General features: G+C 43.4%; 1 protein-coding gene across 4 annotated transcripts in view; it reads left to right on the forward strand.

Moving 5' to 3' along the window:
- Positions 1-23,011, forward strand: part of OXSR1 (oxidative stress responsive kinase 1) — a 140,912-nt gene extending 117,901 nt beyond the window's left edge. For all 4 annotated transcript variants that reach the window (XM_050941529.1, XM_050941531.1, XM_050941530.1 and 1 more), the window contains 7 exons: positions 7,907-7,942; positions 9,953-10,111; positions 15,757-15,842; positions 17,344-17,396; positions 18,547-18,615; positions 19,620-19,684; positions 20,376-23,011. In XM_050941529.1, coding sequence (XP_050797486.1) covers positions 7,907-7,942; positions 9,953-10,111; positions 15,757-15,842; positions 17,344-17,396; positions 18,547-18,615; positions 19,620-19,684; positions 20,376-20,450 — 543 coding nt within the window. In that variant the 3' untranslated portion in view covers positions 20,451-23,011. The remainder of the gene's footprint in view (positions 1-7,906; positions 7,943-9,952; positions 10,112-15,756; positions 15,843-17,343; positions 17,397-18,546; positions 18,616-19,619; positions 19,685-20,375) is intronic.
- The last annotated feature ends 3,238 nt before the right edge of the window (positions 23,012-26,249 follow it).

Here is a 26,249-nt window from a genome sequence, read left to right on the forward strand (position 1 = left end):
CCAGCAACTGCCATGGAGTTGCATGGCCCCAGTGTGCAATCAAGTGACATCCGGGAAGTCCAAAGTAGCTACGGATTTTACAGTATTATATTGTGTTTAAAAAAACAGGTGTAAAACTTGGTGTTAAATCCTTTGTAGATCTTAAATCTTCAATGATATTTATGCTCATCATTCCGAACGCTACCATTTCAAAGATGTTTTTTCTGAATGTAATTCTTCCCTTTCGTAGCAGCACATGGTTTTTAATGTTTCTCAGGTTTAACTAAGGAGAGCCAAAGAATGAGCTTTTGGAGACTTCTTCAAATACTCTTGTACTAAAGTTATTTTCTCTTGGGGTGTCGTTTAAACATTTGACCCTTTAAAGCATTCATCTTTCTCATTTCCATCTTCTGGTTCATTACATCCCTTTTTATGATCTGTGTAGAAATTTCCTTAAGTCTCTGCAAAATTATGTGTTTTTCGCAACCTTGCAATTTTTTTCTAATATGCTTGGTGGTTACAGTTATTCTATTTTTATTTGTTAGCTTTCCAGTTATAAATTTGACTAGCTTTCTCTTTGTGCTCAGACTGTTGCTACTCACCCAGAGATGATCTTACCATATCAGATAGATAATTCTGAAAATCTTGATCTAGGACACTCTCAGATATAAAATACAGTCTCTCTATATTTTAAATTATAAGGCTAATTTTAAAGGAGGCTGATATTCCAAACCTTGTTTCAGAAAAAATTAAAAACTTTTTGTTCCCATATTTTGTCTCTGAAATCACGATACCCTGATTTAGCACTGGTCCCTGTTGTGTTTTGAACATGGCTTATTTGTTTTTTCCTATTGAGTGAGAGAGAATTGACACTTTAATTTATAATCTCCATTTCAAATGTTTGGACTAGCTAAAGATTCTTTGAAAACTGAACATGTTATTCCTTATACTGTGATCCATTCAGATCTCACAAGTTAATCAGGGTCAGGCTGGGTGAATACTTGGATGGGAGATCTCCGAGGAGCACCTAATAATAATAACGACATTAACGGTACAACATCAAAGCAAAATTCTCATCTTGCCACTAGCCTAACCAATGCCAGACGGTAGCAACCGTGTCTGGCAATAATCATTTTCAAATATCCAAGACTGACTTTGTCCAATTTGTAACGTACTACCAGAGCCTCTCTTCCAAAGAAAGTACAAAGGTCTTGTTTGCAGACCAGTCGGTTGCAGAGAATACTGTGTAAGAGGAGCTCCTCCACTGTCATCAAATGCTGATAGTGCCAGGAGAAGAGAGTAATCCAGGTGGAAAGGTAAAATCTGAAATCCATCCCACCATTAAGCCTCACTTGACATGTTTCCAAGCAAGATGTAGAAAAGCTGTTTGGCATTATTCCCACAGACCCTTCTCCTGTGTAACATCCAGCTTTACTATAGCCCTTCATTTGTTTTAAAAATGCTCATTTCCAAGAGTCTGAATAGCACAAGAAATGAGTCCGTGTAGCTTAGAAGCATTGTTTGTCTAAGAGCTCAAAAGTACGCTAGACACTGCACGGGGCAGGTGAGGGCAATAAGAATACAAACAAGACAAGGGAAGAGGCAGGACAAGGATTAAAGAAATAGGATTATATGTTAGGAGTATCATCATGTTATACATGTATCAGAGGGGTAGCTGTGTTAGTCTGGATCTGTGTCATGTTATACATGACTCTAGGTTTGTTTTTAAAGTATATTAGCCCACTTAAAGAATGCAAAAGTAATTACCGAAGTGTTGTGATTAACTAGTGAGTGTGAACATGCAGTGTGCTGTTGAACACTGATACATTCATTTTATAGTGGAAGATAAATCATGTAAGAGCATGTGTTGTGATTTATCTTCAATTTGAATTTCCAAACTACAGAGGGACCAAACAGCTCAATTACTATCTCTGTCCAAAAGTAAAAATTGAGCCAATTTTCTCAATGGGATAGTAGTTAGAATTTTCTTAGTTTTCATTTTTAATAATGAATAGAAATGCCATTAGTTTGTCTATTGTTGAAGTGTGAGAGTAAGCAGCGCTGGTGAGTTAGAAGACAGATTTGTAGAAAACATCTCTAAATATTAAATGAGCTTAGTTTTCTTTAAAGAGGGAGCTAGAAAAAAATCCAAGATTAATTTCATTTATGAAGAAGCTTTCATCCAACACAAACTGTGCATCTGTTGCTTAACTTTGCTAAAGCAAGCTGTCACTTTATTTAAAAAATGTTAACATTAAAATGCAGTCATATCCCAAATGAAATGTGACAGCTATTTAAAAGAAGCAATTCTGTTGAACAGTTTAGTTCAGGGAACAATTTATCCAGTTAAAATCGCATGAGGAATATAAGGAGGCTGAATTTAAATCACCCAAAGTGGAAATATGGCCAAGATAAGGGGGTTAATATCTACTCTTACAAAAAACACGATGGTGTCTCTGATAACCAAAAAGAGGTTGGGATCTCTCCTGGCATTGTGATCGTTCACGGGGTGCCCAGGACTGAGAGTCACCTTGTTACCCTCTGCTTCCTGTAATACCATATGTAGTAATACTTTACTATCCCAACCGCAACCCCATTTTTTAGACCATTGTTTCTCAGTCTCCAGGGGGATTGTGGGACAAGTTTAAGGGGGGCTGTGGGCTTGGTCTGTCAGCCTTTGGTGGTGGGGCTCAGGATTAGTCTATCAGCTCCCAGGGGCTTCAGCCCCGGCACCGGGTGGCTTCGTCCCCTTACTGTTAGAACTCCGCATGGGTATAAAGCAATATTTGCGGAGTTGCAGAGCTTTAGTGACAAAGAGCAAGACTCCTATCCGTGAGCGTGTAAGCCGCTTGCACACGCTAGCATGACCAGGAACCAGTGAGGCTGGTGCCCGTTCTAGTGTGTAGGGCTGGGGGTGGAACAGCCATGCTGGATGAGCTGCCCAGGCTGGGCGCTGGCTCCTTCAAGCAGCTGCCTGACATGCTGCTGCTTTCACTGTTGTGGTTCATGGCCTGCTTGCTGGCCTCTCTTGTTGTCGCTAGAGCCTTGCAACTCTGTGGATATCTGCTTTATAACTGCAGATATCTGTATCTGCAGATATAAATTTTCCATCCGCCCAGGGCTCTACCTACTTTTTCAAATCTGAATAAGTCCAAAGGGGGTCGCCAGCACAAAAAGGTTGAGAAACACTGTTTTGGGCTATTAATTCTTTGGGGAAGGGTCTGTTCTGTGTTTGTGTAGCACCTAACACAGAGTTTCCCAAGGCCATGGCTACACTTACAGTTCTGCCGCGCTGGTAGTTAGCGTTGTTGGGAGTGTTGCATTGTGGGCAGCTATCCCACAGAGCACCTCGTCCCATTTTTGGCGCTGTGGCTTGTGGGAAGGGGACGGAAGGGTGCGGGTCTTTCTGCTTCCTGTTCCAACGCCCCTTGGTGCTTTGCTACACATTCCGAGCAGTTTGGTGGCATTGTGAGTCTGCAGCGCAATTTCTGTTACAAATGGAGCCCGAGCTGCTGAGGACCTTGCTGATGAATGTTGCCAGCACATCACGCATGGCAGTGGAGCTATTCCTTCAGCTTCAAAGTGACAGTGAGGAGTCAGACGATGATATTGATTCGTCTGACGCTCAAGACAGTAAATTGCTTGTGGCAGTAACAGACGTGCTCAGCACCGTGGAACGGCGCCTTTGGGCTCGGGAAACGAGCACTGAGTGGTGGGATCACATCGTCCTGCAAGTCTGGGATGGCGAGCAGTGGCTGCAGAACTTTTGGATGAGAAAAGCTACTTTCATGGGACTGTGCTGAGCTCGCCCCTTCCCTGCGGCGCAGGGACATGAGATTGAGAGCTGCCCTGCCAGTGGAGAAGCGGGTGGCTATTGCAATCTGGAAGCTGGCAATTCCAGACAGCTACCGATCGGTGGCGAACCAGTTTGTAGTGGGAAAGTCCACCGTTGGAATAGTGCTGATGCAAGTTTGCACAGCCATTAATCGCACCCTGCTAAGAAGAACTGTGACTCTGGGGAACGTGCAGGACATTGTGGATGGCTTTGCACGAATGGGTTTCCCTAACTGTGGAGGGGCAATAGATGGGACGCATATTCCTATTCTGGCACCACCCCACCTGGCATCAGAGTACATTAATCGCAAGGGGTATTTCTTCGTGGTTCTCCAAGCGCTTGTGGATCACCGTGGGCGTTTCACTGACATTTACTCAGGATGGCCTGGAAAGGTGCATGATGCACGCATCTTTCGGAACAGTGCCCTGTTCAGGAAGCTGATGGCCGGGACTTTTTTCCCAGACCGCAAGATCACAGTAGGGGACATCGAAATGCCCACTGTGATCCTTGGAGACCCCGCTTACCCCTTAATGCCATGGCTCATGAAACCATATACAGGGAAGCTTGACAGGAACAAGGACCGGTTCAACTACAGGCTGAGCCGGTGCAGAATGACTGTGGAGTGTGCTTTTGGCCATTTGAAAGCCCGCTGGCGTTGTCTTTATGGGAAGCTAGATTTGGGGGAAAGCAGCATCTCCGCTGTTGTATCCGCGTGCTGTACTCTCCATAATATTTGTGAAGGGAAGAGTGAAAGATTCAGTGAGGAATGGACCTCCGAGGTTCGACGCCTAGAGGCTAAATTTGCACAGCCAGAGAGCAGGGCTACTAGAGAGGCCCAGCAAAGGGCTTCAAGGATTAAGGATGCCTTAAGGGAGCAATTTGATGTTGAGAGCCAACAGTAATGTTTGGTGCCTTTGATGTGATCGTTTTTCCCTTGGGGTACAGTATTTACCACTTTCTGCAATAATAAAAACTATTGTAAAAGCCATGAAATCCTTTATTCAAAATACAGTACATAAAAGGGCAGGGGGGTAGGGTGGTGGACTGTACATTCAGAGGTTTGAATATGTCCTGTTTGGATTGCTGTTCAATGTCTGCTGCACTTCAGGATTAATATGCTGCAGCATCATGGGGGTGGAGCGCACAGGGTAAGGATTGTAGTTATCAGGGCTGGTAGGTGATTGTACAGGTGTTGGGGGCAGCTGGGGGTAGTAAGAAACAGGCTGCTGGAGAAGGGTGTTTTGTGCAAATACTGGGGAACAAGAAAGAGAGCTTTCGGAGGGGTATGGGTTACCATGGTACAGATCTGCCTGCATGGCTACGAGAGACTGGAAAGAGTCAGTTTGGCGAGCCAGGAGGCTTATCAGCTGCTTCGAGGTTTTTCTGGTAGCCAATTCCTTTCTCCTGCTTTGTGTTTGCCTCCACTCATGCATTTTCTCTCTCCATTCCTGCGTCTTCCTACTTTCTCTGGCGTAGTGATTCATAACTGCTTTGATCAATTCTTCTTTTGATTTTCGCGGATTTTTCCTCAAGTTCTGCAAGCGACGGGCAGACGGTGATCCGGCTGCATTATTCAAGGTCACTTAAAAAAACATAGAAACATGTAATACACAGAGGCTACATTGTTTATTATCACACAGTGAAGGAGTTTGTAGACTTGTAGCATCATTCCCACGTACCTAACATAGCACAGAGAGGCCACGGAAGCAAAAGCATGGCGAGCAATGGGGTGAGTGTTTCTGCCCCGACTTCACCTGGGAGGGGGAACTGCCTGATGGCTCACTGGGGTTTCTCTGCACTGGGTAGAGGAGGGAGCTGGGGGCCTGCACAGTGGACAAGAGGGAACAGGAAGCTGGCGACCTGCAAGGTGGGGGAACCGCGAAGCTGGCGACCTGCAAGGGGGGGACCGCGAAGCTGGCGACCTGCAAGGGGGGGACCGCGAAGCTGCCGACCTGCAGGGGGGGCAGACCGCGAAGCTGCCGACCTGCAAGGGGGGGGGGGAGCGGGAAGCTGCCGACCTGCACGGGGGGGAGGGGGGGACCGCGAACCTGGCACCCTGCACTGAGCAGTATCCCTAAATTCTCAACAGGGTTTCCTACTGCCAGATATATCACTGCTGCGTGTTACCTGGGAAGAGAAGGAGGGTCTTCTACAGCAATGTGGATTCCGCCCTGGCCCCTATGCAGCTTGCCTGTGTGCAGCAATGGTCCCCCCACCCCTCGCTGCACAGTGGCTCGGACGAGTTAGCCTGACGGGGACAAGGACCACGGTGGCTCTCCCTATAAACTTGCGCAAGCACATTGCCCACACTCTGGCTACAAGTTTTCAAGAGATTACCGATGCCGATTACAGAGACGTGATAGAGCAAATCAATGGGCTATTCCACATTTAGGCATGCATGCAGACAGCCATAACCCAAACCCTCCTCTCCCAAAACATAAAATCTGCTTACCCCGAGCACACTCCGCAGCTTCTTCCTCACTAGCAACTTCCAGCTGCTTCGACTGGCTAGCCTCCTCCTGGCTTGAGAAGAGTTCCTGGCTGCATGCCTCCTGGGACTCCGGGGTGTCTCCCTCCACCCCAGTAGCCTCACTGTCGGCTTCCTCTACATCCTCCCCCACTTCTCCCTGCTCTGAACTCTCTATCGTGCTTCTCGGATTGGCAGTGGGGTCACACCCAAGTATGGCATCCAGCTCCTTGTAAAAACGACAGGTCGTGGGGGCAGCTCCTGAGCGGCGATTTCCCTCATGGGCTTTGCAGTAGGCACTGCGCAGCTCCTTTATTTTTACCCTGCACTGCAATGCGTCCCGTTCATGGCCCCTTAGCAGCAAGGACTTTGATATCTGCCCATAGGTATCATAATTTCTCCGGCTGGAGCGCAGCTGTGATTGCACAGCTTCCTCACCCCAAACACTGATGAGGTCCTGCAGCTCGGAACTGTTCCATGCTGGGGCTCGTTTGGGGCGTGGAGGCATGGTCGCTGATTGATTGATTGATTGCACTCCACACCTGGCTGAGCAAACAGGTGTGGAGGGGGCGGGGGTCAGCTGAGCCCAGGGCAGTGGAGTGTGAAATGATTACCAGAGTGGCTGAAAAGGTATGCTGGGATACCTCCTTATACCCCGGAGGCCAATAAAAGCACTATTGGTGTCCACACTTGCTGACCAGCACTGCATCACCAGCGCTGGAATCACTACACCCAAGGCAGACCAGGAGTACAGCCAGCGCTGCAACCAGGGAGTTGCAGCGCTGGCTGTGCTTTGCAAGTGTGGCCACATCCTGAGTTGCAGCGCTGTAACCCGCTCACCAGCGCTGCAACTCTCCAGTGTAGCCAAGCCCCAAATCTATTTAAATGTTGAATAATTTCCTTTTACTCTGTCTCTTCCACTTGTTTTCTGACACCTAGAGTCTAAGGAACTGCCTCTTGTTAGTTGTTTCTAAAATGCCTAGCACAATGGGGCCTTTGAGGGACCTAGGCATAACCATAACAGAAATTAAAACTAATAGGAAAAGGAAATATTGTAAATAAGACTATTTGTTCATTGTTTCAGCTGTAGAAAGGAAAAAATACTTCGTCGTTCTTAGGAATTGTTTTTCATTGTTGTGTATATTGCTTGTGACTTCAACTTTCTAATGTATTGAATGCTTATGACACCTTCAATGTTCTAATTGCTTTTCTGACTGTTATGTTATCCTCTTTAAAAGTTGGGAGTGGCTTTAAAACGGACTTTATTGGCTTGGCTTGCTAATGAAATCCAAATCTGATCAATGTAGTCCTCATTAATATTAGATTTCTCTGCCAGTAAAGAACTCCGGCATTTCTTATTATATGCTACTGTATATAAATCTAAACTGTAAGTAATAAGCCAAGCCATGACAATGCATTTCTGGGGGATAGAGCATGGCTAGGCTGCTGAGAAATTATCTGGTTTGATTGCTATTGTGCATTTTAATATGTAGATAAAAGTAAGACCAGACCCATGTATGTGCATTTAGTGAATATTAACATGGTTGAGACAGTACATGGCTAGTCAATAAGGTTTAGTTTTGTTACAGCTTATAGTAACAACTGATCTTTTTTTCGTTTTTCAGTCTCCCAGAGTGAAAGAATCTTTACAGAATTCTGAGGTAAGTTGGACCTTTTGGAAGTTGTTGCTCTTTGAATCTGACAACTCCCAATCATTGCCAATATCACAAGGAACATGTTCTTATTGGCCTCTAAAAATAGTATCCCCAGGCTTAGAAGCTAGTTCTTTCCCTAGAAGGTGAATCATTGACTAGCTAGAGAGAGACTCTTAGCACTAACCTTAACAAACCTTTATAGCAGGGGTTCTCAAACGTCATTGCACCGCGACTCCCTTCTGATGACAAAAATTACTTCACAACCCAAGGAGGGGGGACCAAAGCCTGAGCCGCACGACCCTGGGTGGGATGGAGGGGAAAGCCCAGACCCTACTGCCCTGAACGTGTAACCTGAGCCCCACCACCCAGGGCTGAAGCCCTCAGGCTTCGATCCTAAGCAGTTGGGCTTGGGTTCAGGCTTGGGCGCTGTCTCTGGTGACCCCATTAAGATGGGATTGTGACCCACTTTGGGGTCCTGACCCACAGTTTGAGAACCACTGCTTTATAGAGAATGTTGTTTTCAACTTAGTTTATCATGACAGAGGCTCATATAGGAATTGAGTTAGGTGCTATGTTCACACCCTTGTGGGGATCTTCTCTGATTTCCTTGTCAGATAAAATCCTGGAGATTGTTACTGCTCTCCAGCTTTGAGGTTGAATCCGCTATTTCAAAGTCTGTCAAATTCTTCACATCCTTTCCCTCCAAACAACTTAGTCAAAGGGTTTGTCTACTTGTAATTCAAAACCCACAGCTGGCCTGTGCCAACTGATGTGGGCTTGGGCTAAGAGGCTGTTCAGCTGCCGTGTAGACATTTGGGCCTGAGGATTAAACAGCCCATTAGCCTGAACCCTGCAAGCTTAAGCCATCTGGCTCAGGCCGGCCACGTGTTTTTAATTGCAATGTGGACATACTCAAAGTGCCCATTTTACAGGACCTGGTCTGAGTCATTCTCAGCCTACAGCTAAGCCTCTGAGCTAGGCCTTCAGTAGTCCTTCACAGTTGGCAGTGGAGCCAGAATTTAATGACAGTTAAAAATCTTGCTTCAGAACTCTTTGCAGTCTGTAAATCTTACTCAGGAATGTTATTCGTGTATCTTAGATATTAGCATATGGCTGATTGCTGATTTGCTGCATAGATATTACTTATTTCCTTCCCGACACACACGGGGTGTTAAACTGGCATGTTTTGTAGAATTCTGATGAGGTTTAGCCTACCTGTTCTAACTTCAGCTTGCAACTGAGAACTTGATCAATTATAGAGAGATTCCCTGGAGCCATCTCAAAATGAAGTCAGAAGATTTATAATTGCAATAACTCACATTTCACCCATCCTTCTCCCCTAGGTTCTTGCTTTTCCATACTTTTTCAGCCAGGAACTAGAGCATTAAATCTATACCTCCAGTCTCAATCATGCTGCTCTTACATGCTTTGAAGAGCCTGCACTCTGTTTGCGTTACCTCAAAATTGAGTGCGGAACTGTTTTGACATCTTAATACCTGGAATCCTATTTCTCTGGAAACAGATAATTATCTACAAAGATTTAATTCTTTGCTGTGTTGTGTGTGTATCCCCTCTGAAAGGAATCACAAGCTAGTTTTAATAAAGCAGTGTGGGAGGTTGACCCGATGACTTGGCAAATGAGACATGTCAATAATGCTCATGTTCCAAGAGAAGGGAGACTACAGCATATGATTGTATCTTCCAGGGAAGAGCTCAGTTTGTATTACTATGTAGCATTCAGTCCTTCTGCCATACAGGTTTCTTGTCCGTAGTAATAGAGAGGACAAGCATTTCAGGAGATAATGAGGGAGAGGAAGAATCATCTTCCAGAGCAAGGAGAAGTTGAAGCCCCTTGACACACACTTGGGTCTGACTTAGTGGTTTGAGGGGATGGAAATGTAACTGGCAGTAAACTTGTCAGTTGTGCTTTGGCAAGTGGGGTCAAAATGCACATCATGCACAACCACCTACTTTTAATGACATTCCTTTTCTCATTAAAACGTCTTGTTCTTGTAGCTGTTCCCACCAGCTGAACCGACAGGTCATTTACTCCATGTTCCAGCACAGACTCCTGCTCAACTACCTCAGCCAGCAGGACAAGCACCTGCGCAGCCTGCTCAAATTGCTGTCCCTCCACCTACTCAGGCTCCTGCAGCAGCTCCAGCAGCAGGGCAGGTGAGGCTAGAAACCCTTTATACACATGTTTGGTTTTGTAGTAGACCCTCCTTAAAGTATCAGTCTCGCTAGAATTTACTTAAGCCAGGAAAGCTGCTTACGATAAGTTGTACTAGCGTGATGAATTGTCCAGTTCAGTAAGAGGAGTAGGCAGGCCCTGGTGGCTTTGAGGTGCTTAGCTTTGCAGAATGCTGCAGAGATCTGCTTGCTCTCTGGTTTTCTTTTCTCTGAACTAGTAGTGGCTTTTAGTGCTGTACGGGGAGTGCATTGGTTAGATCAGTGGTCTCCAAACTTTTTTGATCGTGCACCCCATCAGTAAAAATTTTTTGAGCACACGCCTCCAGTATATGTATATTTATTTATGTATAAATTATATATATGTACTACTGTACTAATATATTATGTACATTTTAAAACATACACAAAAAATAGAAATTAAAAAAGGATGAGAAAATATTTTTAAAATAATTTATTAGCTATTAACTTTTTGTTCTCTAAAAAAAATTAATATTTTTTAGTGAGAGCAATGTGATTGAATATGCTTCATTATTTTTGAAAATCTTGGTTTAACACTTTGTGATACAGTGATTCGAAGATCTGGTTCTAAGTTCAGTTTATTTTGCACCTTGGTTTTAATGGCTGTCATAGCTGAAAAAGATGCCTCAGAAAGATACGTAGATCCAAATGGAAGAAGTTTATTGTTGGCTGCGCTTACTAAATCATGATACTCATTTTTCAGTCCCATCCACCAATTATGCAAAGGTTTTCGTTGAAATTCTGCTCATAAATTTCCATCTTCCTTGATGTCAGTCAGTTGTGTTTGCAAACAAATCAGAAGGTGTTGCATTTTTATATTTTTAACAAATGGGTTCAAAACCCACTGGAACTCTTCATTTGGAAGATTTTTAAACAAGTTAGAAAATTCTCTTTCCCAGTTTAAGTGTGCAGATATGAGAGCTTTTATAGGTGACACACTTACATCGTTTTCAGCAACAAACATCACATAACGATGGAAACATTTCCAAACATCCATTTTCAAAATGCTTTCTCTGTAGCACGAGTTTCTTTCGAAAAGCAGTTACTTTCTCACTCATTGTTAAAACGTCACCTTTACCTTGAAGGGACAGATTAAGTGTGTTTATTTTTTCAAAAATATCTGCTGGATAGCATACTACTGACAACCACTTGTCATCACAGAAAAGGTCAGCAAATTTGGAACACTTGTCTATATTTGTAAAAGAAAAATGCATAACTCATCTTTAAGTTCTACAACTCTTGTAAGCACTTTGCCACGAGATAACCAGTGAACCTGTGTGTGGTACAAAAGATTTTCATGGTCACTCCCCATCTCGTTACAAAGTATTGAAAAGCTTCTACTATGTAAAGGTCTTGTTTTTATAAAATTAATCACATTGATGACATCCAGTAGCACTTTGTGCACTTCTGGCTCCAACTTCTTTGCAGCAATAGCTTGCCTATGAATGATGCAGTGAACGAATTTCACATGTGGTGCTATCTCTGTAACCTTACCCTGGAATCCTTTCTTTATTCCAGTCAAAGCAGCTGCTCCATCAGTGGTTACACTTACACAGGTTTTTCCATAAAACATTGTTTTTATTAAAGAAGTCATTTACTGTTGACAATACATCTTCTCTGGTACGTCTTTCCTTTAGTGGCTCACAAAAAAGTAGTTCTTCATGTATTTCATTATTGAAACAGAATCTAGCAAATACCGTAAGCTGAGACATATTAAAAACATCTGTACTTTCATCCAACTGTATAGCAAACCTCCCACCCTGCGTAATTTGTTCTAATACTTGTCCTTTGAGTCTTCAGCAATGTTTTCTATGCGTCTTCCAACAGTATTTGCTGACAAAGGAATGCATTTTAGTTTGTCGCCATATTGTTTTCCATGTATTATTTCATCCATTTTTACTGCGTCAGGAAGAAGTGTTTCCCCAATGGTATGTGGCTTTTTGTCTTTCACTATTAAGTAAAAAAAACCTCAGAAGAGGCTTCTTAACATTTATCATTAAGTAGAAAATTTCACTAAAAAGTACTGGACTGAGTATCGCATGACTTTAAACATGGCTGAAAAAATTGTAGAGGTTTGTCTTCATGTTTTGGTTGCTTAGTTTTTAAATGTCTTGCTAATCGTGATGGCTTCATACTATCATTAGCTAATATCTCAAGGCACAATATACTTAGGGCGAGGTTCATCGTTAACGATAGTGGATGTAAATCCGTATTTCAAATAGTCTTCTTGATAATTTCAAATTTTTTTGGCTGACTCCTTGTCAGATCTGATTAGATCCTCATTGTTTTTACCCCAAAATGTGGCTGATGAAGAGCTCGTACTAGGAGTAGGATAACTGTCAGCTCCGCCATTTTCTTGTTGTTTGCTTGTCCTCGTATTATTAGTATTATCTTCAATCTGCGGTTTCTTTGCAGGAATCTTTTTAAGCCACTTGTCCATTTTGTGAGGGTTAGTTTAGTTCAGACGAGATGATATGATCCATAAATCCACTTAACCAGGCACACACAAACTGTAATACGTTGCAATACGCTGAAAGCGAACAAACGAGTGAGGGCTCCACTGTCAATCCCTCCGTGCTATGGAACTCTCTCTCTTCCCTCAGGATACCTCACAGGGCCGGCTCCAGGCAAGAGCGTAGGAAGCACGTGCCTGGGGCAGCACTCTGGCCAATCTTAGGGCGGAGCTCCTCCGGCCATCTCTTCCCCTCCTCCCCCCCCTTTTTCCCTCTCCCGTGGCGCTCCTCTGATTGTGCCGCCCTGTTTGCCCCCACGGTGCTCCTCTGGCCACAGCCCCCAATGGATGGTCTTGCGCACGCCACTTTGGTTAGATCAGCGGCTTCTTAAGGTGATTAAGGAGTAACATTGACAGGGCTGTCAAGCAGGTGCTGGCCAGACCTCTCAGCAGCCTCAGAGCCTCAAGGGTATGTCTATAAGGGGGAGTAGGAGGAAACTGGAGGTGGAAGCAGGAGGTCCTCCAGGCTCTGAAAGGAGATGCAGGACACATGCATTGAAAAAGCCTTCATATTAACAAAAGGCTAATAGAGAAACCAGATTTCCCTGAGTTTGAGGCTGTTTTTTGACAGGCTCCCGTTTGGTGCAGAAGAGAATTGATGTGTGTGAGGAAACCTAAAACCATGCTAAGTAGCACAGAACTTAATTCCTTTCTGTATTGTTTTAGTGCAAAGCCCAGCTAGGAGAGCCTAACCAGGAGGGAAAAAGTGAATTCTGATGTCTTGGGCTGAAGGGCAGTGGGGGGTGGAAATTGCCAAAATAAACTAATCCAGAGATATTTGGAATATGTCTTACAGTTTGTCTAGCTTACTGTGCTGCTAAATTTGCCTGACTCCTGAATGATGGTACTTTTAAATAAAAAACTAATGTTCATATTTGCAGTTGGGGAGAAGCATTTAATATTAGAAAGGATAAAACTAACATGATCTCGCTAACAGCCACATAGGGAAGAGTTTTGGCAATGCTACTAGTAAAAGTAACACTGGTCTTCATTTTTTTCCTAGAAACTTTTTTTCGGTAGTAGAATTATATATAAACTCATTGCACTTAATTCCTATTTCCATTTTAAAGATAGCCATTACTGACAACATACTAGTCTTAAAGAGAAATGGTACAGTTTGGAGTAGACAGTCACTTTGCTGCATTAAATCATAGCTCAGAATCTTTGATGCTTTTTTTTAAATAGGGCCAGCAATTAGACCAGAGATGGGCAAACTATGGCCTGCGGGCCACATCCGGCCCCTGGGACCCTCTTGAGCTCCTGCCCCAGGAGACTCGCCCTGGCCTCCCCCTCCTGCTGTTTCCTCTCCCTCGCAGCTTCAGCTCACCCCACCACAACGCTCTGGGCGGTGGGGCTGCGAGCTCCTGGGGCAGTGCAGCTGCAGAGCCCAGCCTGACCTGGTGCTTTGTGCTGCGTGGTAGCGTGAATGGTTCCAGCCTGGTGCCCCGGGCAGCACAGCTCTAGCGCCACCAGCCACTGGTGCTCCAGGCAACGCTGTAAGGGCGTGAGGGGGTGGATAGAGGGCAGGGGAGTTCGGGGTGGGGGTGTGGATAGGGGTCAGGGCGGTCAGAGGGCAGGAGACAGGGGGATTGAATGGGGGCAGGGGTCCTGGAGGACAGTCAGGAGGGAGGGAGGGGTTGGATGGGGCGGTGCGGGGGCAGTCAGGGGACAGGGAGAAGGGGTGGTTGGATGTGGCAGGGGTCCTGTGGGGGATGGGAAGCAGTCAGGAATGAGGGATGGGGTGATGGGGGGCAGACAGGGGCGAGTGTTCTGGGGCGGTCAGGGGACAGGGAGCAAGGGGGATGGATGAGGTAGGGGTCCCGGGGGGGGGCAATCAGGGAGCAAGAAGCAGGGGACGGGGATAGGGGATGGCAGCCGGGCCATGCCTGTTGTTTTGGGAGGCACAGCCTCCCCATAACCGGCCCGCCATACAATTTCCGAAACCCGATGCGGCCCTCAGGCCAAAAAACTTTGCCCAAGCCAGATTTTTTTAGAAAAGGTAGTGAAATTAGTATCAGAGTGAAATACCTCGTTCCTCAGTCAAGCTGTTTATCTGAATCACTCTCACAAAAGAGTGTGATTCAGATAAAAAATGGGTCTTGGGTAGAGTTTCCATGCTTTGTCAGCCTAGTATACTGTCCTGTCCTATTGCTTCAAGCTAAAATTTCTTGTGCAGCATCTGAAATGCAGACCAAGATTTAGACAATGAAAGAGCAATCAATTCTCCCCCCACCCCCGTGCCAGATTTTGATTAAACAATATATCCCTTTACTAAAATCTATCACCAGCAATATAAAGATCTGGAAATGTACTACTGAAGAGCATGAAACAAATATCTGACTACAAGCAGAAATAATCAGCCATAATTCAGCAGTGAAAATGGGCAGATAAACCACTTTTCGAACTTTTTAAAATCCATTTAGTTAGGGAATCTGTGAAACAACCATATGTTCAGGAATGTACATCGAGGTAAAGAATGTCCCTACTAATCTATAAATCCACTGATTTATGGTTTTATGGATTGTGGCTAAAATGTTATAAATCGCCTAAATCCCACTGAAAGTCAATTGGGCTTAAGGCTCATAAAAAACTTACAGGACAAATTTTTCAAAAGCATCTATCTTCAAAAAGCCATGTAGGATATCTTGAAGTAGGGGATAGAAAATCTATCATGATTTATCAAATATTTTATCTATCAAATATCTTAGATTCCAGACAAATCAATTTTGCCTGAAAAATTATTTGATAAATGTGCTGAACCTCTTCTGAAGCCTCTGGCCAGTTTCCAGTTCTCTAAAAGGCAAATACCTGTTCCACCATTTATTTTCTCTGGAGACAATTCCAGACGGGATTGTCGTTCTAAATATTGCTATGTAGTATAGTTCAAGTGTACACTAATATTCCCCTCATTTGGGTTTTCATTGTGCTCTCTGTATTCCAATGAGTGGTTATATGCCCACACATTATGTAGTATTTGATAGTTGTATGGTATTCAGTATTTATACTCAATTGTTGTAATCTGTGTTTTGTGCTTTTAAGACTGGGGGGAAGAGGGGTTGGTGCTAGTTCATTTTAAAATAATCCAATCCCATTTTAGGCACCACCAGCCCCCGTCCCTGCCCCTGCTGCAGCACCAGTTCAGGAGGATATAAAAGTCCCCATCAGCCTTGTGCTAAGGTTAAGGTAAGTGTGCTACTGTGGAACTATTGGAAAGGAAGGTGCAGTGGGTGGGGCCCAGGCTGTTAAACTAGGGAGCTCTGGAATTGTAATCCTGGATTTGTCACTGAAACATTGTTTCCTTGAGTAAATTATATAACCAGTTTTCCCCATCTGTAAGAGAGGTAGGTGAAGTTATCCCTACTTCGAAGGGTTGCTGTGAGGGCGACTGTTTGTAGAGTATTCTAGAAGTGTTGTTAATTTCTTAGATTGTCATGTCTTCTCCCTTGTTGCATTGAAGGGATGGTGACCGTACATGTACTCCAGTTTAGTTTCCATCCCATGCCCCTAACTGGGACCAAAACCTGGCAATGTTTGGCCATGGACCTGGAGGGCATGAGGAAATCCAGGAGTCCCAAATTCTTTTATTCAGACTCCTCTTTGTAGCTTTGCAAATTCTATATCCTGAAAGGTATCAGTCTTGGTTTAAAGCATACCAAAGTCTGTGTACTAAGCAAGAATGAATTATCCCTGTTTTCCCCATGGACGTTCAGGGATATTAAGTTGTTTAAAACAACAAAAATCACATATGGTACCTGTTCTCTTGTGGGCTTGCTCAGCTATAATGGGATTCTGTGTTGGCATGCTGGGAGTGTCTCATGGAGTAGCAGCCAGCGGTCTGCACAAAAGACCTGGCGTTGTACTGAATGGCCTTCCGTCGTGCTTTCGTAAGCACAACCGTGTTTAACTAACTTGGGGGTGCGGGGGGGCGCTTCCTAAAGTTCATTGTATAAGGATATCAGCTTATTTAGAACAGTTTACCACTGTGTACAGTACCCTTCTGTAGTTAGGTACAAGAAAGAGAAAACCAGTTATAAATACAATCTAAATTGGCAACATCAGCAGTTCCATTAAAGAACATTCAACTCTCACGTGTCTCCTGAAGAGTCCCTTCATTGAAAGCTGGGAGAAGGATGATCTTATGGTTTAAGGCACTGGACTGAGTTGCTAAGATTTGGGTCTGCCACAGACTTCCTAGGCAAGTTAGTTAATCTCTCTGGCTCAGTTCTCCATTGGCAAAATGGGGATACTTCTCCTACCCCACAAGGATGCTTCAAGGATGAATCTATTAATGTTTGCATGGTGCTCAGATACTGGAATGTCTTTGTGTGTGTGTGTGTGTCGGGGGAGAGCATGCTCATAAGTTCCTGGATAGAGGGGCCTTATATATCCCGAGTATCAACAAACACGGGCTCTATCAAACCAATGGGGGGAAGCACATTCCTAAATATATGGCCCTCCACTGAGAGCTTTCCTCCCAGGCACAAATCCAGGGACTGTCTGTGCATCCCTGTTGGATAGAGTAGCTGGTATTTAAAAATTAAAACCCAGTTATCTTTTTTAAAACTGATTTTTGAATGACTCCCCTTCAACCAGAACACTGGAATCCCCAAACAGTCTGAAATACACTCTGTACAACATCTGCTGTTTCATTTTAATTTATTAATACTATGTATTCTTACCACAGGAATTCAAAGAAAGAACTAAATGATATTCGGTTTGAATTTACCCCAGGGAGAGGTGAGTAGTTGTGGAAATTAAATGTATTGAAGTGGGGGTGGGGGGTTGTCTTTGTGGTGGGTTTTCTGTTTCATTTTTTTTCTTGGCAAAAAATTGAAATGAATGTGTGGAGATCCAAGCAGAAGTTCAGACTGAGATGCGTGGTCCACTGGAGTGTGCTTGTTCTACTCGTTAAATGTTTGAGCTATCCAGAGCAAACTGCCTGGATCATGCCTTCTTGGAAATTTGGTGCTGAGGCAATGGGACATATCTCTCCTCCTCCCCCCGCCCCCCCCCCACAAAAAAAAAAAAAGTCACTGTAAGACTTCAAGCCCTCATTCCTCCCAGCCTGACTCACAGGAAGGCCTGCAAGCAAACAGACCCATCCACAGTCAGTTGTCCTGGTTGATAGGAGCCATCAAGATTCCAAACCACCATTAATGGCCCACACTTTGCATAACTACAATAGGACCTCAGAGTTATAGTTCATATTTCTAGTTTCAGACACAAGCGGTACATTTATATAAATAGGATGCTCACACTCAGTAGATTTTAAGCTTTGTAATGATACCTTACAAGAGACCTTTTGCATGAAGTATATTCCAGCATGTTTCATAAAATCATATAGAGTGCAACATTACACGATGAATGCAGGATTTGAAGGCTGCTGGGCCAGTTCCTTCAATCTGAAAGTTCTGGGTGTCCCTACAAGACCTCTGGATAATTGAGGGGGTACAGTGTAGCTAATTTTAAATCGTGTCCACCTTTTAGGTTTTGGGTGGTGGTGGAGGCAGATGTGGATATTTTCAGAAGTCTCTAGTGGCCTTAAATTTGCCTGGCCACCTGTCAGTACTGGCTCAGGGTAGAAAAGAAGCAAAATTGTAACTGACACTGTTATAATTGCATTCTAATGTGACCATTTAGTCATTTTTCTCGCTCAGCCAGCTCTGTAAACTTTTATTGTATCATCAATTATAATCTGTGCAATTTGTGCAGGTTTTAGTTGTTTGTTTTAACCTTGCCAAATTTCTGATTCCCAAATCATTTGGGTTAGTGAGAAACTTGATTGTCCAGTGTTGTACCTATGACTTCGTTGTTTGAGTGACCATAGTGTAAGTTCTCCCAGACTAGTTGTAATGTAAACTGAACAATACTTATTTGACCCCTACAGATACTGCTGATGGTGTGTCTCAAGAACTCATCTCAGCTGGGCTTGTTGATGGCAGAGATTTAGTAATAGGTAATTACAAGTGATGCTATAGTATTTCTCTGTATGCATGTGTATGCTTTACAATAAACACCTTTCATTACATAGCATGTGGAAAATGACCAGATCTTTAGGTACTTAGTTCTTCTGGGAAAGCTCACTTAGGCCTTGATTCTGTATGTCATACTTGGGCAAAACTGACATTAATTCCAGTGGGAGTTTTGCCTGAGTGTGTGGGTTTGAGCCCCAGAGTTCAGAGAACACGTCCTATTTCTGAGAACTGTGAAGAAAAGGTTCTGTTGACTGTAATGTAATACAAACTAAAATAAACAGCATCTAGGCAGTGCAGTGAACACACTTGCCTTTCACCTCCTTTTAGTTCTGGAGGCCCTTGGCTGGTGTCCCATTTTGAAACGGGAGTAGATCAAAGTGCACTACAAAACATGTAGTATGTTGTAGCAGGGTCCACACAGACAGTGCACAGCAGGCTAGTGCAGGGTACATATGCACCCCAGTTTGCTGCAAACTAAGTGTGTGTATAGACAAGCCGTAGATCCCCATGTCCCACAATCATTTCCTAAACAAATACATCTTAAATGGTGCACGTTACTGCTAAAACTAACAACAATCTGCGTTGCGTGAGCACTTCTCTTCAGCTATAGCATCTCGAATAGCATTCCATAGAGACTGGCTTTGGAAAGGGGCTCGCCCCAGCCTCCCTCTTAGAAGGTAGAAATGCTTCCAGCTAGCAGCTAACCTGATTTACTGGCACAGTCAAGCATTTAAGACTACATCTGCATAAACAGAGTTTGCTTTTCAGAACCAAGCTATAATATTTGCACAATTTAAAGGTGTAGATTAAACATAACTTTTTATTTTGCCTAGTTATGAGCCTAAAGATTTCATACATTAACCTGTATATGTAAAGTGTTTTAAGCTTGTACATACTGAGCAGTGTTTAAAAAAGTGCCTAATGAATTTGGAATTTACTGTATCAAGAGTGTCCTAATGTAACATTTGTGTGTGTGTGATTTCAGTTGCAGCTAATCTGCAGAAAATTGTGGAAGAACCCCAGGCAAACAGATCCGTCACTTTCAAATTGGTATTTATTCCTGTTCCCTTGTTAAGCAAGTTGCCATTTTTGCAAATAAAACACTGCATATTTAGTGAAAAGCTTCCTGAACCCCTTACTTACTGTCCTGAACTTTTCAATAAGAGTATTGAAATAGTGTAGTGGTTTTATCTGGACTTGAAAACCCCATGTACCCAGCAAGAGTAGAAGTATTTTGGCCAGGTAAGGTGCCATGGGCTCCTTTCTGGAGGAGGAAAGGGAGGCTCCAGATGACAGGAGGTTTTTTTTGAGAGGGGAGGAAGCAGAAGAAAGACGAATTGAAGACGAGTTAGGAGGTTGAGGGTGTCCTTGAGCCCAGGAAGCATGGTGGTAGTGGCGGAGGAGCCCTGCAAAGAAGTAGCAAAACCCAGAATTGTTTATCAGTAGGGGGTTGAAGACACTCCATTATAAATTTAGACCTATCTTGGGATAGGGAGTACCTGTATTTTTCACCCTGGCTAGTGGGCTTAGCCATAAAGTGAATAATTGTTGATGAAACTTTTGAGCACAGCTCTTCATAGCTGAAAAATGCTCATAGGTAAACTTCAGACACTGCCATCTGCTGAACAGAACCAAAATTGTCCTGTACCTGCTTCTCCCCTGAACTAAACTCACTCAGGTCAAGCTATAAATAATGCATAACGTAGTGCTATTGAATTTTTCTTTCCTATTGTGTTCCCAGGCATCTGGTGTGGAAGGCTCAGATATTCCTGATGATGGCAAACTTATAGGATTTGCACAGCTCAGCATCAGCTAAACTGCAATCCCAGGAGAGGTTTCCTTACTGAAAACCTGTATGTGCATATTTCTCATGCTTCTGTTGGCCTGAAAAAAAAACAAAAACCACTACTGCCAAAGAATTGAACTATAGCCCCCATTCTAGGAGCTTTAATTTTTTTTTCTGAAATAGGATCACAAACCTATTCAGCGTCCTGAAATTACTGATTCCGTTTACTGCTTTTGTAAACAACTCTCTCGTGTTTTTATATCTCCTTCATCTCACATGTGCAGATCCAACACTTCATTGCCTGCATGGTCATTTTATTATTGCCTTACTTTAAAAAAACAAAAAAGAACTACTGAGTACGAAACAGGGGTTCCACTACTCTAATCATCCAGCCTAAATGTTTGCTTACATGTGGTTTCATTTCTTTCACTTGCTGTTTTTGCACAAGTTTAAAAGGCCTTTTTTTTGCTTTTGTTTTTTGCTCTTGAATCTGCTTTGAACCTTGCATCTGAAATGGAGGTGCTGATTGGTCAGCTGACGTGCTGGGGAATCTTGCTTATCTTTGGCTGTGCTTTTAAAACTGAACGGATTTGAATGCTGGCATCTCAGAAAGTGAGCCAAGTCTTACCCGTAGGATAGCTGAAAATTTTCTTTCATCACATTTCTGAGAGATTCCTTTAAACTGAGATCTTGGGTACCAGCCATTTATTCATCTGTCCCTTTGGTAAACTGCTAATAGCCTTCCCCTCCTTTCATTCCACATTAGTGCTAAGTGTGGCATTGGGACAGAACCTTTTAATTTACCATGATCAGGTTATTGCTTAAAGTAGTCCTCAGATGTAATCCATTCTTAAAGTAGAACTGGGAGGCTTTCCAGAAACTGACCTTTCAGGTAGATTAGTAATACTCATTTGTACAAAGGAGAGGAAATCCATGCTGCTTGGCACTTCGAAAGCCTGCACATTGAATTATTCTTTAAAACCAATCCCTCTGCCCTGCTGAGAGTCCTTCCTTATGTGCTTTGCAAACAGGTACATGTGGAACAATCCCTGTTCTGTTTTACAGCAATAAAAGGATTGCCAGTAGATGTATACTAGGCAAGTAAGCTCTGGACCTTGTGTCCATCCTGCACTAACTGCTTGGGTTTTCAGATGTCTTCTCGACCCAAGTGTCGAAGTTTGATCAAGAGGTCACTGAAACCATGTAACTCACATTTAGGTTTCGTTAGTATGTGGTGTTTAGTTTGAATTTCTACATAAATAATATAAATTATACTTTTAGTTTAAAGAAGACACTTGTAATGCAATATGTGAATAATAAATGGTGTTGATTTTTTTCCTACTGTTTCACAGTTCGCCTTTGTATCTTCTATTGGCTTTGAAATGTTTTATACAATTAAATTGTAAGCCTGTAATTTAACACAGAAAAATGGAAATACGTTCTGTTTATATCAGTTGCATACCATTCAGAAAGGAGTGTTAAAATGGGACAACTGGGTTCAATTAGGACTTTTTTATTTCTAAGTCTTGTAATGAACAATATATATTTATATATTTTTCTCTATGAGCAGCTATGGAAGCTTCCTAAATTTTGCATGGTTTTATACTGCAGTTGTTTCTTTAGCCTGTAGTTTAATATCTTCCTACTGGGACTGCCAGTTATGCACAATCCCATCATTAAACAAGTGCACAGGGAGGGAATGGGAGAAGGGGATGAGAGTCTGAGCAGCGTTGAAGTGCTGAGTATAAGAGCGAATAAAGGAATATAAAGCACATGACAATTTTTAATATAATGGGGCAGTTAGTTCTCATTTTAAAAGTGTATGAAAAGTTTTGGCACCTTTTGGTGTTGTGTGACGCAAAGCACGCTCATGGCTTATCCTCTAAAGTTCTTATTGGCTTTGGAAGAGCTGGTTGTGATCTGCACATTCATGAAGGCCAGTGGGTGATACTTCATATTCTGTCTAATATTTAAAAATTAAGGGAGACCAAATAGCTTTGGTACAGTATTACTTCTCTTCTGCCTGCATGCCATGCATACCTCACTGTTCATTTCCGCACTGGTGCTGAGAAATGTCAGACTCAAACTGCTCAAATGAAACCATGTAGTATCTATTTATTAAAAATCCCTGGCCCTCCCTAATTCAGAACTAGCAGAGACAGTGAGTTTGCACTGACATTGAGGCTTCTGTGTGTTTTTTAAATTAAAAATAAAAAATAAAAAGTAACTAGAGTGTATTTGAGATTAGCTCTCTAGACATTTTTGGTAGTCATTAAAAATTTTGCTTGGGATACTACAGTGCTAGATAATTTTGTTTCTAAGTGCCAATGCTGTTCATAAAAAATATTTTTTTTAATATTTCATTAATGGATTTGGTTTTTGGTACTTCTGGTCTGAACCTTGGACCAGGTGGTATTTTTTAATTTAGTTGATACTCTAAGGATAATGCTACATTAATGAAACAGGATCCTCTCCACAACTTGGTTGTAGATTATAATGACAGATGTAAAATATTCCGCCTTTTTTCTTTGACTTTGTATTTTATTGCATGTATCTCTAATTTTTAATCAATAAAGAATAAATTGTCCATGGCCATGCTTTAGGTGCCATTTTGTTTTGAAAGTTGGGTCTGACGTTGCGTATCGGAAAGCTGGAATATGGGACTGTCATGGATAACAGAATACATGCACATAACTGAACTTTAGAAGCCCATACCCTGACTCTCCAAGTGAAAACGTATTAATGTGTATCTACGCTGCAACAAAAACCCTGCAGCAGTGAGTCTCAGAGCCCTTGTCAGCTGACTTGGGTTGTAGGGCTAAAAGTTGCAGTGTAGACGTTTGGTCTCAGGCTGGAGCTTGGATATAGAGACCTTCTCTGTCCTGGGTGCTCAGACCCCAGGCTCCAGCCTGAGCGTGAATGTCTACTCTGCAAGTTTAAAGCCTCCCAGCCCAAACCCTGTGAGCCTGAGTCAGTAGATCGAGGCCAGCCACAGCTATGCCGCAGGTAGACATACCCTAGTGGTGGTGGGATTTGAAGAATTGAGAGGTTGCACTGGGTTTTCACCTCTGCAGAACTGGGATCTAGCACGGTGTACTGGGTTATAAAGAGCCAAACTTTTTTTTCTCCTTCTGTCTTAAAATATTGTCAGGAATCCTCCACAGTAGAGGATCTGATTCAGGAATTTGTGAGAACTTTGCTTCAAATTTTAGGAGAAATCAAGAGTACACTGAAATCTTTTTGCAGAAGTGAGATGCTACGAGTCTCTTTATCTTGTAATCTATCACTAGCTAACTCTAATCATGCAACTCATCCTCTTAAACCCTAATAGCATGGGTTCTTCCAAGCCCCTCCTTGTTAGCAGTTGCTTCTGTTTGACTGTTACAACAGGAAGGTTCCCCATGTTAAAGATCTTGTTGCAATGTGTGGATGCAAGGAGGCCACCAATCGTGGCAAGCTACCAAGAGAATTCCAAGATAAGTACTTGAAACTCTTACTCTAACCTGGTGTTGAACCGCAGACGTCCTCTGTAATTAGTATAACTGTGCCAAAGATTAGTGACCAGTCAAGTGAATGACTGGATAGATCTATATAAGTGATCAGTCTTTAAAAGCATCCCACCCCAGCAGTCTGTTGGTAGATAAATTTTGTTCCATCAGCATCTTGCAGCATATAGCTACTGGGCTAAAAATGCAAAATTGTTGCCCTACTTCATTATTGCACCCTATTATGAAACAGAGTAAGCAGTTGGCTTCCTATGGTGTAAACCTTTGTTTTCAAACATTCATCCCCATAGTCCCAAGAAGAAACCAGTCCCGCTGAAATTTCATATCTTCTCTTCCCTGCTTAGTTTTTTCCAGGAAGTTCGAAAATGATTAGAATTGTTACTTATGTTTAAAAAGTAAAACGTAACGTAGATTCCTGTCATTGCCTGTTTGAAATCTTTCCAAACTGCCTGGCTTTGTTTGGCTCCTAGTGTTGAAGTGCCATGGCCTGTACACTGCAAATTTATTTTGTTGGCCTTGCTGAGATACGCCTTCCGGTTTTATTGATGGGCCCTTGTAATATCCCCACTAAGATATTATATGATAGGGGTGTAAATATCACAATCCGTTAGGAAGAGAAAGAGTTAACTAGAACTTGTACAGCAGTGATATAAAGAGGAGGCATAGAGGCCTTGCGGGGAAAGGGAGCTGGGCATATTCATCTAGGCCTCTTCGATGAGGAACATGATGTTTGTCTCATCAGACCATAAACCTGTGCTGTGGAAGCTAGCTAGAACAAACTAGTTCCCATACTGCCTTGTAAGATGGCATCTTACCGGCTGCTTTCTCACTCAGCTCCGCGCTACATCTGGCTTCTGTGGTGTTGTGTGGTACTTGTATTATTTTGCGTTGGGGCCCCATTGTGCTAGACACTGTCCAGATACATTAGACAGTCCCCGCCTCCGCAAGGCTTGCAGTCTAAATAGGCAAATCAGACTCGTGGAGAGAGGGGAAGTGCCCAGGGTCACCCAGCAGCCAGTGGCGGAGCAAGGAATAGAACTGTGGCCTCCTGACTTCCAAGTCTAGGCCCACTGGAGCACACTACCTTTCTGTGATGCTTGCAACATTATAATCCTTCAGTGTAGGCAATCGTGAGCATTTACCCTGTCAGGAAAAATCCCCTCTCCCGCTTTCCGTGAGAATCAGTGTAGGGCTGGAAGGGACCTCAAGGGGTCATTGAGACCCAGCTCCCTATGCTGAGGCAGGACCAAGTAAACCCAGACCATCCCTGACAAGTGTTCGTCCCACAAGTTTTTAAAAACTTTCAGTGGTGGGGATTCCAAAGCTTCCCTGGGAAGCCTGTTCCAGAGCTTAACTGGAGTTAGAAAGTTTCCCTAATATCTAACAAATCCCCCTTGCTGCAGATTAGGCCCATTACTTCTTGTGACTGATCCCTGTCCTCTTTAAAACAGCCCTTAACACATCTGAAGAGACTGTTCTCAGGTCCCCCTCAGTCTTCATTTCTAAAGATGAAACATGCCCAGTTTTTTTAATCTTTCCTCAGGTCAGGTTTTCTAAACCTTTTAGGGTAATGAATAAACTCATTTTTACTAGGTCAAAAAAAATATTAACATGGTGAACAGAATTTTGCTTGGCTGGTAGCTACATTATCCTGTGTGCTGTCCTGCCTGAACAATCATCTGTTTCTATATATGTTAATTCCTAAACTGTTGTATGTCTTTGGCTGACACGCTTTTCTGACTTCTCTCTGGGTCCTGGTAGCTGACAAAGCTGTTGGTTAGAGCTCCTAGGAAGTCTTATTCTTGGGAATTCTGTGCCACTGCACGTTCAGAAAACATGTCCCCCACAGATTGCTTTGCTTCTCTGCAGAAAGTGATGGGGAAGCAAAGGGAAGCCGTGCCCAGCGTGGGGATGCCTGTGGTCATAGTTTAGGGAGGCATTGCCCCTAAAAGGAGGTGGGGGGCACATGGGGTCATGTGCTACTGCACCCCCCCCCATTTCTGTGAGCGCAGAGCTGCCCGGCTGAAAGAGTGCAACTCCGCTCCGCTGACTTTGCACCTAGATGCCACCTCCTCGGTCCTAGAGCCAGTTTTGTTCCCCTTCTGTGTGCTGCGACGCATCCTGTTTTCTGTACAACAGTGAGTGCCCACGGTGGGGAAGGCAGTGGGGAAGGAAGGGCAGTGGGATCGGGAGTGGATGGGGTAGGGTGCCAGTGGGGAAGGGGCATGAGATGGGGAAGAAAAGGGGATAGTGGATTTGGGGGTGGGGGGGGATGCGGGAGCCCGGCATGTTACATCCCTTTGGCTGGAGCTGAGGGGCTCCC

The sequence above is a fragment of the Gopherus flavomarginatus genome, chromosome 2, assembly GCF_025201925.1.
Source record: "Gopherus flavomarginatus isolate rGopFla2 chromosome 2, rGopFla2.mat.asm, whole genome shotgun sequence".
Taxonomy (NCBI): domain Eukaryota; kingdom Metazoa; phylum Chordata; order Testudines; family Testudinidae; genus Gopherus; species Gopherus flavomarginatus.